At 34.6% G+C, this 21,570-nt stretch overlaps 1 protein-coding gene across 1 annotated transcript; it reads left to right on the top strand.

Moving 5' to 3' along the window:
- The first annotated feature begins 4,447 nt into the window (after positions 1-4,447).
- On the top strand, positions 4,448-20,147 carry LOC132105921 (sodium- and chloride-dependent GABA transporter 1-like). Its single transcript, XM_059511460.1, has 15 exons — positions 4,448-4,778; positions 5,802-6,164; positions 7,808-7,939; positions 10,099-10,199; positions 12,111-12,220; positions 13,381-13,513; positions 14,382-14,516; positions 14,915-15,018; positions 15,192-15,316; positions 15,772-15,884; positions 16,525-16,656; positions 16,750-16,852; positions 17,702-17,802; positions 18,545-18,712; positions 19,655-20,147. Exons 2-15 carry the CDS (start codon positions 5,927-5,929, stop codon positions 19,757-19,759), a joined length of 1,800 nt encoding a protein of 599 aa, XP_059367443.1. The 5' UTR covers positions 4,448-4,778; positions 5,802-5,926; the 3' UTR covers positions 19,760-20,147.
- Positions 20,148-21,570: the final 1,423 nt, after the last annotated feature.

Raw genomic sequence — 21,570 nt, 5'->3', positions numbered from 1 at the left:
GTCAACACAACTGGTTCCTTGTTTCTTTGATTGCTTCTATGCCATTTCTTTAAAACAAATGATGGTTGCACTCTATTTTACAGTAAATGAACATGCATTGTATTTACATGCACTTATAGTACATCCACTACATTGCACTTAAACAAGAGATAGAGTAAGTAGTTAATAATAGTTCATATAACTATATAACAAGGTAATTAATAAAAGCCAACTATCCTTGAATTTAGTACCCGCACAGACTGAAAAATAAATATTCATATAGTGTAAGGCCATTGTTTGTTTGTATACTAAAATTGTCATAATGCTATAATCTTCATCAGCACCCTTTCCACTTCTCCAAAATCTTTCCCGAACTGGGGTTCATAAAGGAACTGCAGGGGGTTTGGGAGTTGAATTAAAAGGTAATAATAAAATACATGATAAAAATGTAAAAATTTTAAATACAATATATAAAAATACATCACTTTAAAATAAAAATTGTTTTTATTATTATAATTTGTTTTATTATTTATTTATTTTTTAGCTGCATAATATCATGTGATTATTAATCATCACATTAGAGAAATGTGAACATCCAAATGTGATACGTAATAAGTAATTTGTGCAAAGACACAGTAATACGTGGTTAAATAACATACCAAGTGATATTAAAAAAATAATAATAATAATAATAATGTGTTCATCAGTAGTTGATGCAATGATGAAACACTTAAACCAGGAATGATTTTAGTAAATCCAGTGGTCAAATGCTGTGTAGCCACCGGACTAATGACTTGCCTTGTGTGAATGTCCATAATACTGGAATGGAAGACTTTCTGAGTGTATTTAAGTGGTAGGCTATTTTAGAAAGGAACATTTGAAAGGAACAAGATGAAAAATCCAGATTACACCGGTTTACATCTACAATTAAGCATGAACACAATAAGTTTATTATTATTATTATTATCATATATTTTTTTTACGGAAGTACACAGTAGTTAAAGATACCTAATATAAAGGAAGGAACTATAAGAGTATAAAATGCACTGATCGCTCTGGATCTTTGTCTGAATCCTCTGTAATCTCTGGGTATTGAATGCTTAATGCAATTTTTTGACTTAACTCTGCAATGAGCAATTCGTTTTGTTTAAACTTCACTTGGGGGCATAATTCTCCTTCCATAGCTGGGGAATTTTGTACAAGATACTTGATCTCAAAGAGCAGCGAGAGATTGGAATTCCACTCAATGAGGCTCTTAGGAGGGACAGTTTGCTGAAGGTGCAAAATTGCTGCAAGGTCTGAGGCAAATCACCCAACACTGTCATCTGAGCATCTTTCATCCCCTCCCCCTTGTCTCTGAAATATACATACTCTCTTTCTCTCCGCAGGTCTTGTGATGTAGATTTATGGCCCCTGTCACAGTGTTAAAAAATGGAATTCCTCAATGTTACCCTGCTGTCTATGCATGCCAGGGACCCATGCAGCTCAATAACCTCTGCATTGATTTAACGCATAGTAAGCGTTACTTGCATTGCCACACATGCAGAAAAAGCTCTACACAACCTTTACTGCAAATAATCACATTCCTAAAGCGAATCTTTGTCCAGTAATCGAGGTAAAGTATCTAAAAATCCTTGAAATGATTAATTTATTTGAAAAGTAAAAGCGTATAAGCAGATTTTTTAAATGCTCATACATACAGTGCATACAATGCACTGCAAAAAAGCATTAGTGGCAACAACTTTGCCTTTGCCATTATTACATGGGAAGACTGTCAATTTATAATGATTTATTTTTGTGTGGTTCCTTGCACAGAACTATCTTCTGACATCATATCACTGTGACCATGATATGCAAGCTAATACATTTTGGCATTTCCATCACAAAATCTGTGCCATATATAGTGGTTTTCTGGCATAGTAAACTTGCTCAGTAGCTCACCTGATACAGCACTGTGCTTGCGACGTAGATCAATCGAGTAAGAGTCAAAGACTTCTAGAAGCAAGCTAAAATGGCATGGTTGTTTCAGCAAATACATTTTTTTCTATGTTTGCTTTTGTTAACACTTTGTTAACAACAGTTGGTTTAATGGAAGGTTTGGAATAAGTAGTACATTATTTTCAAAAACGATAGAGCATTACATTTTTGTAATGCTACTAATTAGATATTTTATTTCTGAACTGCAGTGATATGCACAAAACCAACATATTAAAACTTTGCTAGATTCATGTTTATCTATTTTGGATAAAGCTGTTCACAATTTGAGCAACATTCTTTACACACTTTTCTTTGAAAGTATCATGAAACCTTCGAGAAGAAACTTGATATCATTTCGCAGAAATGTTGCATATGCACATTTTCAAGACATTTGAAATGAAACATGAACTTAATTTAAAATATATTCTCTGAAAACAATTCCAAATCTCTCATACAGCTTTATTTCTTAAGTAAATGAATCTTATTTTCATTTAATTCAGAGATCATTGTTTTGCTCTTTGTTCTTATCGACTTGAACAAAACACAAAGTTTTTAAAGTGTGACTTTATTGTGCATATTACAGTTATAGCAAATAAATAATCAAAAGGAACATTCACAATGGCTGTTCGTGCATGACATAACTGAACTGGTAGTGCACCATGTTTATAGTACTGTATGTTCACAAAGTTTCCTCCTAAATGAGTGTGTTAACTTTGTAATCTCTCTGTGTCGTCACCATGAGCCACGCAGGTTCATTGTGGGATGTAATTAGCTTCTATTGATTTGAGGGCACATACAACGAGTGATGCAAACCAACTCTGACAATTCCAATTCTGTGCCTGTCGCTTAACGATTGCAGGCAATGACAAACCTAATGTGAGTTACTGTTGACACTGTGGCTGCATTAAAAAAGCGTTTTGTATTTTAGACTCTTCTTTCCAAAGACAAGTGCAAATTAACTTTGTATGTCATCCAAAACATCCACTGATACTTGCATATTTGCTTTGTCAAGTTGTCTACAGGCAATGCAGTTTCCCTAGTCATTCTTCTCTTGGCACATATTGTTGATAGAGATAAAGAAGCTACTAAAATATGCCCTTGAAGTAACTCAGCGTCTTGGTTAGCTCCATGTATATGAGTATTCAGCTAGAAACACATTGATCGAACACTCTTGATAGCTTTTCCTTGTCTTCAGACTATTTATCATACTTCCACTCTAAACAGCAGCAGCCTCTTTAACCTGTAAAGATTTTATGTTCATATGCAGTCAGTTTGACGTAAAATTATAGTGGATGGCAAGCGCAAACATTCAGTTGCTTCAAATAAAGGCAATTAAAAGTTGTCAATATGTGGTACAATAGTATAATACACAAAAGGGAGATTTTTTTGTGTAACATATATATGCATTTATATTTACTAATAGGAAAAAATATATACTGTGTTAAAATCTCATCAGAAGACTTTAATTGGACTCATACAGCTCTTTTACGGTTCAAAACAAACGCTACCTTCCTATTTTAATGGTTCATTTAGTAAAAAGCAGTTGTCTTTTAATCCACTGACTAAAAGGTTTTCCTGTCATTGCCTAAAAACTTATTTGAACTTATGAGCATTTAATTGAGGGTTGTGCTTCACACAAAATAGAAAAGAAGATGGTGTTCATGGCAGTGTTCTTGGTCAGTTTCCCAATTATTACTCATAGCAGAGGTGCTTTTGTGAGAGCTGTCCAATTCTGTCAACAGGATACATGGCATTCCGAGGTTACTCACTCTTGCTTTGGCAAGTTTATTTTTTATTTTTTTATTGTGCACTGAGGAATTTATTAGGCAAATGTGTTTTCATTTTAGTTTAAACACATTTCTTCTTATCAGATAAAGAAAAAATATATATATAATATCCACCACAACTGAGCACTTATCCCAGAATTCGCATATCAACTGATTCTTTTTTAGATGTCTGTAGGAAGAATAAGATTATTATAATATTTATTTATTTATTTATTTATTTATTTATTTTGCAAAAAGGAAAATTACTCATCAGACTTTTTCACACTTCAAAATTGTGTCATTCACTAAAAAAGCTATCATGACCATACAGTTCTTCAGTATAGCTGTGTTCCCACTAAAGGTCAATTCACACTGCACAGGCAAATGCCAACAACCCAAACCAACAAACAACCTGGCACAAGTTGGCTGTTAAATTTAGAATTTTACAATTATTAGTTCATATATTTTGTGAAACAATTATAAATATACCAGTCATAAATTATGGGACTTAACTGATAAAGTCATGTCTTTGGGGTCATTTTTGGGAGACGTCATGCAGTCTGTATCTTAGGCACTATGCCTGCTTCATTTTTAAATCCTAACAAGCTCTTTCAATGCTAGAATGGAGCACCCTTCTAAGGGGATATTCCATGGCAACCAAACTGGCACAAGAATCATTGCACACTGACACACAACTAATACACACGCGCATAAAATACCAGAACACGGCAATCGACTCTTGTTTGGTAGCCTCGGGTCTCAGTGTGGTAAAGCGGTAATCCTGTCAAAAAACAGGTCGAAGTTTATTATCTGCTGCTCAATACCAGACACAGGAACACCAGGGCATAGAGGGCCCCTCCAGATACATAGAATGAGAGAGAGAAAAAGGGAAACTTTTTGCCCTAGTTGGGACATCGGGTCAGTTTTTTTTGGTTCTGTTATGAATTAAGGCACTGGGTTGGTACAGTTCAACAGTTACTTGTGGATACGTTTAAGTTCACCTCTAGTTGGTGACATCTCGATACGCCTGACAACAACAATAAAGACTTCTCAAAAGTAAGTTTATTTTTTCATTCTCTAAGAGTTTGGTAGTTACCACAAAAACGTAATGAGCTGGGAACTGTTAATTCAAACCTTATGCAATAAGTCTGTATTCAATTTCCACTTAAGCTTGTAGCCACTTAAAAGCATTTCAAGGATGCAAAGGAAATTCTGGAGATTTTTCAAATACTCTTGAGAGCCTAAAGCAAACTTGACTCGCATTCAATTGCTTACTTTGAATTGCTGTGGTTTAATGGTACTGTTTCTAAATGTATAATGGCTGTTCGTTAAACGAAAACAATGAGGCAACTGAGAGTGGTTTTGTTATGCATTAGCATGCAGGTTGGAGACTTTCAAAGCAGTTAGTCACAAATAAATTTGATGAATTCATCACATTAGTAGGACATGGATAAGAATTAGTGTCTCCATTAAGTCAGTCTGATAATCGGCACATCTGTCAGGAAAGTTAATGATTCTCATGAACTGCTCTTTGTCTGCAGAAAGCAGGTGGTTTAATTGGCTTTAAAGAGAAATTACATGGGCGAGTTGAGCAAGGGGACTTTACACGGATGCTATAGGTAAAAGACAAAAAGCAATAGGTAGTTTTGGTAACACTTTAGTTTAGTGACCAGTTCTTACTATTGATTAGTAGCATGCACTTAGTCAAAAGCCATGGTTTATAGTTAGTTTAGTAGTGAGAATTGAGCCCCAAACTAAAATGTGACTGCACTTTTAGTATAAGTATTACAAAGCATAGGTTGCCAGAAATCTATTAATCAATTACAATTAGGCTATCTCATATTCTTACACATTAACTCTAATTGTGTGATAGCTATTATGTTATAGATATTTTATAGCTATGTTATAACATCTTATTTCATTAGAAATATTATACTTTTTTCTTTACTGTAACATACAATACTAGAATACCACATAGTTCTGTCCAATTGTGTTTCTGCAGAAAAATAATATTTAGCCTTGATTGATTTCACAGTAAAATTCTGAATGCAGTATTTATTTATTTTTTATTTTTTAAAGCCCATCTGAATTATTGTGTTCACTCAACACATTCAAGTCAGTAGCCCTGCACTCGACAGCTGGACAATACAGTACTGGACTGTGGTGGATTATTACCTCACGGTAGTTTGACGTTTGTTCCTGTGATGGGGAAGACTGGTCAGAGCACGGTGGACCTCAACTCACCCTCAGACGTGAAGCAGGCAGTCCCGTTTGAGGACCTGGATCACAACAGTGTTCCTGCAGAAGAAGAGAATGAGAATAAAGTACCAGATAGAGGATCTTGGAAGGGAAAATTTGACTTTCTACTGTCCTGCGTTGGATATGCCATTGGGCTGGGAAATGTGTGGAGGTTCCCTTATCTGTGTGGAAAGAATGGTGGAGGTGAGAGAAGACAGACAAAGCCATTACTGTTAGGCTGCTGAGAAGATGCCTGGTTGGAGCAATATGTTTTCCATGGTTTTGTCATGAAGGACATTTTTCTCAATCAATCAATTAATCAATTAACCAATCAATCAATCAATCAATCATGTTTTTTGAGTAGGTTTAGGGCTGTGGTTGGGGTTCAAACACCATTATTGCCTGCCTTTGATTTTAGGTAAAGTTAATCATTAGTTTAGGTCTTGAGTTAAATTAGGTTTGTCATGAATATTGTTCCAGATCCAAAAAAAAAGATGTTGATAGAGGAACATGTCCTTCTTGGTAAAATATGTATACGTCATAATTAAGAAAAATTTTGAGTGTGAATACCAGGAACTCAATGGACATGTGGAATTTACATTGTAGACTTCTATACTGAAAGACTAGAGGTGCGTTTCCCAAAAGTAGTGTTGATCAACTATGGTTCTCTCATTCTTCTGAACAAGTTCTGTAATTTGCATAATAGCTCAATGATTCAGTGTTTTCAAAGGTTCCGGGGAATATTGAGCATTCGCTCTAGTACCCCCCTGAGTATGCTGCCATTCAATCAAACATATTTCAGACAGGACCACTTTGGCAAGTTACTTGAGTTTATTGAACACAATTTATCTTTGGCGGTATGGTTCCTTATGGGGGTTCTTGAACATACAAGAGCTTAAAAATTAACCCCCCGGAACCATCAGCTTGGAAATACATGATAATTAAGACTAAGGCTGGGAAAATAAATCGATGCCTCGCTAATCTAGAAATTATTCAGCATCGGTTCTGAGATTTTCCGAATGCATCGTGATTCTTTCTTGAATCGATTCTGAGCTTAGTTTTGAACAGCAGATGGCACTGCATGCTTTAGAAACACCCGTACTCTGCCTTCCGTTTCCAAATTCTTACACAAACTTGAACCTAAAATAATCATTCAGAAAATTCGAAAAGGTTGAAGCGAATTGCAAAGGTGTTCACAGTGGGCTGTGTTTAGATGTGGCAGTGGGACATGTATCCTGTAGCTTGGTTATGAGGATGAATATCTCTCAGCAGTGAGGTCCATGCCAGCTGGGACTTTAAATCCTTAGTGATCTGAAACAAAGAAGACAACAACCAGAAGGTGCAAGGTGATATGCTCATGCTTATAATGGGAGGGAGGGTTGCGAGCAGTTTGAGCATACTTACCGAGCAGTAATTCCACGTATATATGTCCCGTGTCTAATAGGAGAATAGTAGTGATTGGAGCGATTTGACAGCTGACCGTGTCATATGGGCGTAGCACGATACCTCCGTGGCCTGACTGAACTAACGCTGTGCTCGATTAAAATGGAGAACAAGATCTGTAGTAGTTGTAGTCCACAGATGTCATATTTGCTATTTACAGCAATGATCTCAGTCTGATTAATTAGCTACCACAGCATTGCATGCTTTTTTTCTAAACTTGGAGACTCCTATTAAAGTGGCTCTGATGAGACTGTTTACATGTTTTATGTTGTGAGCACTCTGATAATTTGATAGAAGAGTATTAAAGTTCGCTTCAACTTTTATGCAGGTGTTTTGCATTTCAAGACTGCATGGAAGTCTGAAACCTAAAAACCTTAAGTACATTTTGTATTACATTGTTTTAGGAGCTTTTCTCATCCCATACTTCACTACTCTGGTCTTTGCTGGTATCCCACTGTTTCTGCTGGAGACGGCATTAGGACAATACATGTCAGTGGGGGGGCTTGGAGTATGGAAATTAATACCCATGATGAAAGGTAAGAAATATTCACATACACATGAGATATTTGGAGACTTCTTAAAAAGAACATTATTTTGTATATTTGGTGTAATGCAATGTGTTTATGCAGTTTAAGGTTAAAAAAACACATTATTTTCCACATACTGTTCATTATTGTTGCTCCTCTATGCCCCGCCTTTCTGAAATGCGTAGATTTTTACAATGCTCATTGTTCTCAAAAGCAAGGAGTACGCTGATTGGACAGCCATCCAGTGCGCTGTGACTGGCCGAAATACCTCAAGTGTGTGATGGAAATGTTACGCACCTTACCATACTGTGATGCTGAGGCATTTGTTGAATGCAGTGGGGAAATACATTTTCTGATTGTAATGACTTATAATGTATTTTTTATGTGCTGCGTTGCATATCGCACTGCATATACATAAAACCATATCTGCATTTGTGATCTGAGAAATAACAAACAACAAGCACTACTCTACATTGTGGCGGCAACAACAATACTATAGCGAGAATCAAAGTTGTGCCTTCTTTCTTTGTGTAAACATTTGGGCAGTGTATGCAAATCTTCCCACACAGTGACGAAGATGTGGGGGGGGGGGGGGGGGTGTTTAAATGTGGCATTTTATATTTTCATTTATATATGATGCTATTAAAATAACATTTAAAATACATTTCAAATAAAATACAATTATTATAAAAAATAAATAATTATGTGATGCATATTTTGTGTAGCTGGCACTATTGACTAGCATTGGTCGGCAGTATAATAGCCTTTATTCATGTGTTTTAGGTTCATTTTTGTAAGATTTTTGGAAGATGGCGAGACAAATCTGTACTGATTTCAGAAAGTATTGATGATAGTGATATGAGTGCATCAGAAAATCAGGTTGTAGTAATAAAACAAGTTGTTTAGGAACCAAGGAGGATAGAAGCAATGAGGTTGATGGCAGTGATAAAGAATACTGTAGGTTGTTGTGGAAGTCAGGCATTTGGATACATTGTTGTAAACCAGTTTGAAAGATGTGATCCATACAACAACCAGAGGTCAGGAAAGATTCCAATATCTATTGCCATTACTATACTGACAGGCAGCAATGCTCCAATGATGACTGCACAAGTCAACATTTACTTATGCGTTGGATGTGTAAGGTACACTGAAAAAGAAGAGTCTTGTTTATTTTATAATGGATTTGAAATCCAAGTTGTTTTAATGCTTTTGAAACACTAAGACATGGTTTTCAGGCAGTGAAATTGCATTCCAAACTTGTGTCAAGTTTTAGACATTTTCATGCGCGAGTTCCAAATCAAATATAGCAACAACAACAACAACAACAAAAAACCTGAATGTTCATAAAGATTTTTTTATGTTTTTATTTTTTATTTTTTTTATTTATTTAAACAGTAAGACCTTTTCACTTCTTTTCAGATGTGTGTAAAATTTCAGACAATTTAGCAAAAATAATTTACCCTAATGGGGCAACATCAATAATAAAGGATGGATCCCTAAAAAAGGTCAAAGGTTAGATGAAGAAAACAAATTTTGGAAAATGATTTAACTCCTAAATATATGTAAAATATAAAGTCAATTATTTTTTAAGCTGTTAATTCACATTTAGTCCTATATAGGGCTAGACAGGTGGAGCTGGGGGAGGTGGAGGGTTTCAGAGTAACTCTAATAAGTACTGCAAGACTGGCCTACAAGCAAGCAAATTGGTTGTACAATCATCAGAGGTCAATCAGCTTGTGTCTTGTAGTAAATTATGTGATTGCTTGCAGATGCATGTACAGAACCTAAAATACTAATTTTGGCATTTTTAAAATACTAAATGAAGATACTGGCTAAGTTCTGAATAGCACACTAATCTTACTATTTCTGCCATATAAAAAGAGTAGTATGCTAGTATGGTATTTTAAATTCTCATATTTAAATTTAAATTCTCATATTTAAATTCTCGTTATTATATATGTATCCTCTTTATAAAACTTTTGATTTATGCATTTTTTATTATTCTTTTATTATTATTTTATTTTAAGAAGGTACCTGCTATTGTAGTTTGTGTCTGTGTGTCTAGATAGTTTCACAATAGTTTGGCAGAATTATACTTTTTAATGTATTTATTTATTTATTGCTGTTGTATCAACCAAGGTTTCACTCTTAAACACATTTTGTGTCAGGTGTGGGTCTAGCTTCTGTGGTTTTGTCCTTCTGGCTTAACATCTATTACATCATCATCATCGCCTGGGCTCTCTATTACCTCTTCAGCTCTTTCAAAGCAGTAAGTGTCCTTTTTTTCCAAAAACCATACATATTTAGAAAATGCGGGGTATTTGCTGCAATTTTGGTTTCCTTAGTAATTTGATTAACACAAAGATTTCTTAATTGCAATCGCTGGTCAAATAGTTTTTCTTTTCTTCACCCCACCATGCATGTCTTTATCTAGCCCAGTGAATTCAACTACACTTGTCTTAGACTTTAAAAGAATTTCTCAGCGTCTTCTCAGAATTGCTTCTTTTTTCAAGCTCTTTCTTCCTCCCTGTTTCTCTGCATCACTCTCCGCCTCCTTGACCCCCTTAAGCTCTCTGTGGCTCTGTCTTTGCTCTAGAGAGTGTTTTAAAGGCTCCACAGAAATAATAACTGCCTCTGTTTTGTGGAAAATGAACTGCAGTTTCTGCCATGGGAATAAGAGCTCATCTCTAAAGCAGTGCAGAGGGAGTTGGAAACAAAACAGGCCTTTGTTTTATGAATGAATTGTGCTATTATTATTTTTTTATGATTTTCATCCGCCATTCATTGCTTTACTCAATTTGCTTTATCCTTTACCTGTATTCTTTACATGGTGGTGTTTGCCAAAGCAGGTACCATTAACTACTATGAGTGCTCATACTTGGAGATATTTGACCAAACACATACTTTTTTTCTGCTCTTCTACTTTGTAAATGTTTTTTTTTTTTTGTTTAGCAACCACAATAGCATGTGGTGCTAATAACTACTCAGACTAACAGCTAACTAACAGCTGCAAAGTATCCAACTAAAAACCACTCAGAATATCTATTAACTATTAGCATCCTAACAGACACCTTAGCAACTGCATAGCCACATTGAAATATTGTAAACGTATACTGTCAAATTTACTAACAAGCATCTATGGTAAATTAAAATTTACTGTAAGGTTATGTCAACTGAAACTTGAATGTCATTTGCACAAAGATGAAATGGCAATTTAGTAAATAAAAAATAAAAATTATTAACTTTAAATATTATAAATATTGAATACATGACAATTAAAACTATAGTTAAAATTATAATGAATTATTGATTTAGTATGTTAGTCAACACATTGCAATAAGTGTTCTTTTTAAAGCATGATGAAATATAATTAAAACATAATAAAAAAACAACAGCTTTAAAGTAAAACATTAGACATTACACAGTGCTCCTTTAATATTATATAAGCATGTTAAAAAGCATAGCCATGAATTTGTCACTAAAGCATTGTTAACTACACTTGAAAGGATAGTTCACCCAAAAATGAAAATTCTGTCATAATTTACTCAAACTAAAGTTGTTCCAAACTTATATGAACGTCTTAACATACTAAATCAATAATGGGGAAGTTGTGGCCTAATGGTTAGAGAGTCGGACTCCCAATCGAAAGGTTGTGAGTTCGAGTCCCGGGCCGGCAGGAATTGTGGGTGGGGGGAGTGCATGTACAGTTCTCTCTCCACCTTCAATACCACGACTTAGGTGCCCTTGAGCAAGGCATCGAACCCCCAACTGCTCCCTGGGCGCCGCAGCATAAATGGCTGCCCACTGCTCCGGGTGTGTGCTCACAGTGTGTGTGTGTGTGTTCACTGCTCTGTGTGTGTGCATTTCGGATGGGTTAAATGCAGAGCACAAATTCTGAGTATGGGTCACCATACTTGGCTGAATGTCACTTCACTTTCACTTCACTTTCACTTTCACTTTCTGTTGAACAAAAAAGAAGATATTTTTGAACTATATGTGTATCTAAACAGTTGATGGTTCTCATTGATTTCCATAGTATTTTTCCAGTGATGACCTTCAACTGTTTGGTTTTATTTTATTAATATTGTAATATCTGCAGTACAAGTGTGTGGTTTTTTTAAGCTTTGAAGTACACTACAAGTGCTTTCAATAAAATTAAGTGAACTTTCTCTCTCTTTAGGAGTTACCATGGCAGACATGTGATAACCCTTGGAACACTGATCGCTGCTTTTCCAACTACAGTCTGATGGACACCACCAACCTGACCAGTGCCGTCACTGAGTTCTGGGAGTGAGTCAAGAGAACAGGAATAAGACTATTTTTGTAAAATATCTAAAGGTTTCATAGCATTTCATGCATTGATACAATATTTAAAATTATTGAAATTGCCACTTTATGAGCCAAAACGCACTGTTTTTGTGTTTGGCCCCTTTAAAAGAAAATGAGCTGTTGCTCCCATCTCACTTTTCAGATGAGTGCGGCGCTTCAAGAGCTCATGCTCGTGGGCATACCGGTGGTGTTACGATTTAACTGGTGGTGACTGTTTTACTGACCTCACATTGCTTCCAAATGCATTTTTTTACTACCAAATTGCTATTTACAATCATACTGGTTAGCATGTGAAGGCAGCATTAGTGAAAACAGGCAGAGACAATGGTAGTTTTAGCATCATTATTCTTACAGAGATCCAAGAGTCTCTTTTGGAAAACAAAATATGAAGCGTGATGCTTACTTTGTCTGGAGTCTGGACGTTTGCGCATGAAGTGTTATTATCGATCCCTATTTCAGAAGCAATCTTTGCACAACTACAGCGCTGAACTGACTCTTGTTTGTGAGGCAGTCTGGCATAGAATGTTAGCACAAACATATAGGACTTTGAAATTAAATGAAATTTAACCACTGTGTCCTCAGCGGCCTATGGAGATGACTATGTTTGTTGGTGCATCCCAACACACAACACTTTTAGTGGCTTTTTGGCGCTGACATTGTTCCTCCAGCATTAGTAATGGCGGACCGCTGCTTCTCACTCAGGGCTGTGTATATGCTAATAGGGCAGGGAGTGTCACAACTGTCCTGGAATTTCCAGAGTATGACATCAAAATAATGAGAAATCTGGAACTGTTTGTGTGGTGAGACGGTTTATGATTTATTTGGATTATTAAACAATGAGTAGGTGAATTTTTTACCATTATAGGTTGGTTGTTTTCACACCATGTCCACAAAACAGTGTTCAAACACCTTATAAAAGTGATTTTTTTTTTCATTCTGTGGCACCTTTAATGAAGTTGTAAGCTAAAGTCCAGTTGCACTGATCAAGTAGTTACTTTCCTGAGCTGGTAAAAGCATTTCCAGATGTTTTTTGATTCCATTGAGAATATACAGTATATAAACTATTTCAACAAAAGCACAAGTTACATTACAGTCGAACTAAATAATTGTTTACTTTATAGGAGGAACATGCATCAATTAACAAACGGTTTGGAGGAACCAGGGGAATTGCGCTGGCCGTTGGTTGGAACGCTAGCGTTGTCTTGGATTCTTGTCTATTTCTCAATCTGGAAAGGAGTGGAGTGGACAGGGAAGGTGTGACTGCTCATATTCTTTCTATTCCTCATACAACACCCCTCCCCCTTTAGAAATAGTTCTAAAAACTGCCAAACCTTTACAGTATACTTGTCTTCTCATTTATGCAGACACTTACTCTTGGATTCTTTTTGTTCTTCCATTTCCGGACAATCTCAGAGGAAAAATATATTGCTCAGAGGTTTCTTTATCATTGCTCAGTAGATTTCTTGGAGTTTTAAAGTATGTTTTATTTACTTTGTTTCATTCTAAAAAAGAAAAAAAAAATTGGAAGATTTTGAGTGTAATTGTCGACTTTGGGCTGTGCACAGCTTTGGGATCTTTTCAGAAACATTAGTTGATGTGAGATAACTGGTGTGTTTCTGTTATTACTTTCTAGATATTTGAGATGTCTTTATTTTGTATATTATTCATTATTTTTCCAACTTCATTTGGTAACATAAGTAGTAAAGAATTTTCACAGATTAAGCATTATGATGAGTTGCCAATGGCCATGTCTTGACATTAAATTGTAAGCAATTTTAATTATTTATTTTTTATAAAAAAATAAATAAATTCCCGGGGGAAAAAGGAAAATTGCTTTCTTTATCTGAGGATAATTGAATTTTAATGTGATCCTTGCACGGAGCCAGAAGAAATACATTTTCTGGCTGTCTTTAACCTTGATGGACATCGCTAATTAACAGCAATCATCATCCTACACAGAAAAACCATGTTCCTACCAATCATCGAACAGAAACCAGTGAAAGCATTGCACTATATAATGTTGTCCTCTACAGCTACTCTAAAATGATTTACTCTATATAACTCTCTCTCTCTCTCTCTCTCTCTCTATCTCTCTTTTTTATTTATCTCTTGTCCTCATTAGGTGGTCTATTTTTCCGCCACGTATCCTTACTTCATGCTCTTTATTCTGTTTTTCCGTGGAGTCACTCTCCCTGGAGCGATAGATGGCGTCCTCTTTTACGTCACCCCAGACTTCAACAAGCTTTTGAAATCTGAGGTAAAATGATGAATACTGAAATGCGTTTGATATTTTAAATGACATTTGTTTTATTAATGATAAAATCTCAAATATGAGATCTTAAATGTATGTGTATGATTTATTCGCAATAACTAAACAATAGTAGTAATGCTGCTAACTCAAAGAACACTAATTCATACACACTTTTCATCAATGATAGACACTGTATTGTGCAATACTGATATGCTAATCTAAATAAAATAATCACTTTTATGAATTTAAACCTTGGTAAAAGGCATAAATTACCCTGTTCTCTAAATTTTCACATTACACTTTTAAAGTAGAAATCTGATGGTTTGCTAAAGGATTTGAAAATGCATGTTACTAACAATAATGGCATCACGCATTGACATTTCTTATCATATGTTTCTTATCAGGTGTGGTTGGATGCTGCCACGCAAATCTTCTTCTCTTATGGTCTTGGTTTAGGTTCTCTTATTGCTCTTGGTAGCTACAACTCATACAACAATAACGTCTACAGGTTAGAGCTACTATTTTCTGTCCAAATGTACAGAAATTCTGTATTAATGATGTTTACGTCATACAATCTGATGTGCAAACTGTCTTTATCACAGTGCCTTTTCTATGAAATTCTGTTCAGTTTACTTCTGTTTCCCCGTGCTTCAGTTTATCTGATTCTTGTTCCTTCTATAGAGATTCTGTCATTGTGTGCTGTATAAACTCCTGCACCAGTATGTTTGCTGGGATTGTCATATTTTCCATTGTGGGCTTCATGTCGTACATCACAAAGAGACCCATTGAAGAACTGGCTGCTTCAGGTCATTGAGTCTCTTAGACATTATCAAATTTCATTATTGCAAATGTTTTAATATACTTTTACTTGTTATGAAAATAATACACTCTTTCTGTAATGCTTTAACTGAATGTCATGTCACTTAATTGCATATTAAATGCAATTACATTACAAAGATTACAAAGATGCCTTCTGACTAAAGTAAAACTTAAAGTACATCTTTACATATGATTTCATAGTTACTTCTATTGTCTTTGAAATATGGTTAGAGTGTACTACTGAATGTATGTCATGCATTTAAATATTGTAATGACGAAGAAGCAATTTAGCACATTTCAAATGTAATATTGAATAAAACATGTTTAAATTATATGTAAAGTACTTCTGTCTATTTCAGTCAAATTTAAATGTACTTTAATTAACTATAGTGATGTTGAAAGGATTCATCTTGACACTTATGTTTAATGGTTTAATTATCAGGTCCTGGTTTGGCATTTCTGGCCTATCCACAAGCTGTTACACAGCTTCCCATGTCTTCTCTCTGGGCTATTCTTTTCTTCTCAATGCTCATGATGCTGGGATTGGACAGTCAGGTATTACACATTGTCTAAAAAAAAAAAACACAAATTTACAATCTATTGGAAGAGTCTAAATTATGGTTTGTAGTAGTTGACATGTTGCCTCAGAGACTATGGAGTTATTGATAGAGCTTGTATTGAACCCACAGTACTCATCTAATGGTGCTACATTGCAGCATTGCACCATTACTCTTCTATAGATTTCAGAGCTTAATGCTTTTTTAATGATTAAAAATAAAACAAGTTATAAATTATTCATGAGGTGTTACTTTAGTTTTGTTGTGTTAGGTAGGTGAAAAGTAAAGCCAAAGAAGATCACAAGAGAATGTAGCACATTAAAATGAGTCTCTTAAAAAAAAGAAAAGAACATGAAACCATTTTAACTAACGTGTTAGAGAACATGTGAAAGCGTAAAAACTATAATCAATTATTTGGCTTGTTTAGGTGTATTATAAATAAGTAACTCCATGAATACCATAAAGTACTCCAGATGTAACATGATTGTTAAATCTTAAAGCAAAATTACAACATTTTATATGTATAGTTATTTATTTATTTATTTATTTTTGCTATACCCTAGTTCTAAAATAAAGTGATTTCATTTAATTATAATTAATGCTTTTTATTTGATACTTTTTACACCGGTATCTGGCAGTTTTGTACAGTGGAAGGCTTCATAACTGCTCTAATGGATGAATATCCCACAGTCCTGAGGAAGAGAAAGAAACTCTTCATCCTCATGGTCTGTATTATATCCTTCATCATCGGTTTCTCCAACATCACCCAGGTAAGATGCCTAAAAAGCTGTTTTATTGAGTGGGATGATACACTGTTTTCTTCAGTTTATAATGTGTGTGTGGGTGTGTGTTCTTTGTTTTAGGGCGGTTTATATGTATTCAAATTGTTTGACTACTACTCGGCCAGTGGAATGTGTCTCCTGTACCTGGTCTTTTTTGAGACAATTTCCATTTCCTGGTTTTACGGTACATCTATAAACATATTTGAGATGAGGAGACAAATATATGTGACCCTGGACCACAAAACCAGTCTTAAGTGTCAATTTTTTCGAAATTGAGATTTATACATTACATCATCTGGAAGCTGAATAAACAAGCTTTCCACTGATGTATGGTCTATTAGGATAAAAAAAGAAATCTAAATACTGAGAAAATCGAATTTGAAGTTGTCCAAAGGAATTCTTAGCAATGCATTATACTAATCAAAAATTAAGTTTTGATATATTTACGGTAGGAAATTTACAAAATATCTTCATGGAACTTGATCTTTACTTACTAATGATTTTTGGCATCAAAGAAAAATGTATAATTTTGACCCATACAATATTTTTTTTGGCTATTGCTACAAATATACCCCAGTGACTTAAGACTGGTTTTGTGATCCCTATTTGATGTGAATTTGATGTGAGGTTTATGAAATCTGAAGAGTTCAAGCTGACGTAAATCCAGTTACGTAAATTTTCCCATATGATTCCCTCCTGGTAGTGTCAAAGGTTTTCATGTAATGTTGCCTTGTACCAATAAGCTTATAAATGTAAACACAGTAGTTACAATACACACTAGATACAATAATGCACTTACTAGGCATGAAAAGGTAAAACTTCAAATAGACAATGTTAGACAATGATTTACTGGGTACATTTGAAATTAGAACAATGAAATTAGATCCATAAAAAAGGCCAGAAGAATCCATAAATATAAACCATGTCTAGTTAAAAGTGTGTTTTGGGACAGGGTGGAAGGAAGAAGCTCTTACTGAATCTAGTATATAGCTTGCTTGATAAGCGTAAACATCCATCTCTTCTCTCTCTTTAGGTGCAGAGAAATTCTATAAAAATATCGAAGACATGATTGGTTATCGGCCTTGTGGCTTTTGGAAATATTGCTGGACTTACTTTACTCCAATAATCTGTTTGGTAAGTAATATACTTCACCTGCAAGCAATGAAATAAAAATGAAAGACTACAGGCTGCCAAGGTAATGCATGGCGAGCGTGATTTCACCAAGTACAACAAGGAGGTTGATCCAGGAACAACATTCCAATCAACCAATCAGAATTGAGATATAACTTTTCAGGAAATATCTGTTTTAGGCTTACAATCAGAGTTAGGTGCTTCTACACCCTTGTTAATCAGCTATTATTTCCTACTGATTTTAGGAATAAATTATGGGTAAGGTTAGGTTTAGGGGTAAGGATTGGGTTAAGTCTATATTTTTGGACAATAATGTTGATCCAGGAACATGTCTTACTTGGCAAAATCACTGCGACCCGTAAGGCATGCTATTGTTAAAAATAAAATTAAAATCTTTAAACGTAATTCCAAATCCTATAAGATGTGTTTTCTAAGCTCAATAATCAGTTAATTATTAATAAAAATATCATGCAAAAAAAAAAAAGAAAAAAAGATGGATATATATATATATATATATATATATATATATATATATATATATATATATATATATATATATATATATATATATATATATATATATATATATATATATATATATCCATTAAAGCTCTGTTTTACAGTATGTCACTCCTTTTTATCCTTTGATTCAACTGTATGATGAATCGAGTGATTGATTATACAATTAAAAACCAATGTCCTCAATGAACTTATAATTGATTTTACTTCTGTTTTCTGTTTTTAGGGTGTTTTCACTTTCAGTGCCATAGAAATGACTCCTCTGACACTAGGGAAGTATGTGTACCCGACCTGGGGTCAGGGCATCGGCTGGCTAATGTCCCTCTCTTCCATGGTTTTGATACCTGCATATATCATATATATGTTCTTCACTACCAAAGGCAGCATCCGACAGGCAAGACCAGATTTAATGTTTCTGATCAAAATTTTCAGATTTTTTTTTTTGTCACAGTATTCTTCCTGCCCTGCTTCCTTTCTTCTTTCCATTCTTTTGAAATCCTAAACAGTTTTAAAGTGCACTTCATAAACCTTCTTTACACTTCCTTCCAAAACTCCTTCTTTCAAACTTGCAAGCTTCCTTCCTTCCAATTCCAATATCCAAATGTATATATTCCTTATAAACTTGTTCATTCATTTTTTCCTTATGAATTTCCAAACAAACTTCTGAATATTCACATATTTATAAACATCATCCCTTTCCTCCTTCTTTTTGAACCACGTTGCAATAAACCCTTGAAAAGCCTGTAAAGTTATTTGACTTCCTTATAAACTCCCTTCCCTACTTTCTTCAAAACTTCCTTACTTCCAAACAAATGAGCAAACTTCAAATGTAAGCAAATGTACTCTCTTCCTCTCTTCATTTTCTTCTGAGCTTCCAAGCATGCTTCTGAAGTTCCAAATGTACCTCCAAAGATCCTTCCTTTCGAGTTTGCATACTACCTGCCTTCCTTCTGAACAAATGTACTCCCAAATAAATTTACTTTATTCTTTCCTTCTTCTTTCTGAGCAAACACACTTCCTTACATTCTTAAAAATAAAGGTGCTTAAAAGGTTCTTCACAGCAATGTCACATAAGAACCACTTTTGGTTCCACAAAGAACTATCTCTTTGTTACCTTATTATATTTTTATATTTTATATTTGATAAATTTATAAATTAACTTGATATAATATAAATTGATAATATTCTGAAGAACCTTCTTTCCGCTTAAAGAACCTTTTGTGAAACAGATCTTTATGGAACTATTTAAACAAAAAAGGTTCTTCTGTGGCGTCATGAAGCACATTTTTTTTTTGCCAAGTGTCATTTATTTTTTTATTTTTTTTTTACTTTTCAGCGTTGGCATAAGATGACCAAACCCACAGAACTCACAACATCGGAAATCAATGATTCCACACAACAATCCACACGCATAGGAAGTACAGATGAAGCTTCTGTCTGAAATCATCTTTTCTGTACAATGGCCATTAAAGACCAGTGGCTAAATATCTTTTCCTCCATTCCATTCTTTTTGTCTGTTGGAGAGCCTATAACAGATGGAAGTGGACTACGTACATGTTCATCGGTTTTCTCCCATTTGATTTCATTTCATGCCTCTCTGATCTTGCATCACGTAATGTGAGGGGCCTGCAGTACCTGTGTCTGTCTTCAGTGGAGAAAGCAATTTCAGTCACAGGAACAATTGCAGTGATTAGTATAAATGTAAATGCAACCCAGGCAATTGGAGACCTACATAACTGTTGCATTCCTGTGCTATATTACATTTCTCACAGTATTTAACTCAAGCTAGGGAGTGAACGGTTGCGTTTAGTAGTCTGTTTCTGGTCACAATTTATAAAAATTGTGTCAATTTATAAAAACTACTACAGAAAATACCAGCATACAAATTAAAAAAAATTATAATAATAATAATTCTGCATTAAGATTTTAGATTAAAGGTCCCATTCTTCGTCATCCCATGTTTCAAACTTTAGTTAGTGTGTAATGTTGTTGTTAGAGTATAAATAATATCTGTAACATTATAAAGCTCAAAGTTCAATGCCAAGCGAGATATTTTATTTAACAGAATAATTACTATTATTGTAGGGAGTGAAATTTAAGGTTAAAATTAATGTTCTATAATTTTAAATAAGATATAAAGGTAATATCGCAAGAACAGAGAACAGCGATTAGAATCGCGGGAGAGAATAGTTTATGCGCAGCTAGTTATGAGAGGTAGAGAGAGAGAGAGAGAGAGAGAGAGAGAGAGATGACGCACACTGTGTAATCAGATGTGGCTAATTCATAATGTTCACCTCTTCATGTTTAATAAATCAAGTGTTATGATCTGCGGAGCTCCCTGTCGGTGTCCTCCTTCCAACAAAGCCAACGAGCTAGCGCAAGGTAAGAACAGTAAAGCCTGCATTTAGAAACGACGTGCGTTACATTATTATTAGGCAAATTATAGACACATAATATTGTTTTTACAAAATAACGTTATTAACCGGTATTTTTTCCACCCGAACCGGTTTCGGAACGGTAATAATTCAGAGGAACGCAGGAACAGAAACGTTAAAATATCGATTCTGCTCGGCATGAATCGATCTAATTTTCTTTTCGTTTTCAAGCCCTGCTTAGAGATCAATGGTTACAATTTATGTTTAACTCGATTCCCGAAAATTATAATCCACATGTAAAACTATGTGCAGCACATTTTGCTGAGGACAGCTTCCTCAATCTCAATCAGTTTAATGCCGAATTCGCACAAAGATTATTCTTGAAAGATGGAGCAGTTCCCTCTTTGTCTGGAGAAGCCGTTCTTTATGGACCACAACCGGTAAGTGTATTTTATTATTTAAGTTGGTGCGTTTAACTTTAATTATTTTTTTAATTTCAAAAATTCAACAACACCATCGTTAATTCAACAGACGGACAAAATCATATACCAAAAGCTTTTATAACAGTTTGTAACATTCAACATTAAAATTTAACCAATTCAAGGTAACAGCAATTTGTAAGTAAATAGTGTGAAAAATACTGTTTTTTTTACACGCTATACATTAACAAGTTATATCGCACACTGTAAACACAATCAAAGCTTCAAAAAAAAAAAAAAAAACGGAAAACGGGACCTTTAAACAATTCTATGAATGTATAAGCATATATGCTTATGGCATAAATTTTTAAACATTTTATTTTTTCACAATTTTAATCACCTTTTGCCTTTACTAGCTCATTTTATATGGCCCTGTGTTCTCACAAATTTTACATTAC

This window comes from Carassius carassius, chromosome 26, assembly GCF_963082965.1.
Source record: "Carassius carassius chromosome 26, fCarCar2.1, whole genome shotgun sequence".
Lineage (NCBI taxonomy): Eukaryota > Metazoa > Chordata > Actinopteri > Cypriniformes > Cyprinidae > Carassius > Carassius carassius.
This window is presented reverse-complemented; position numbering and strand designations above follow the sequence as displayed.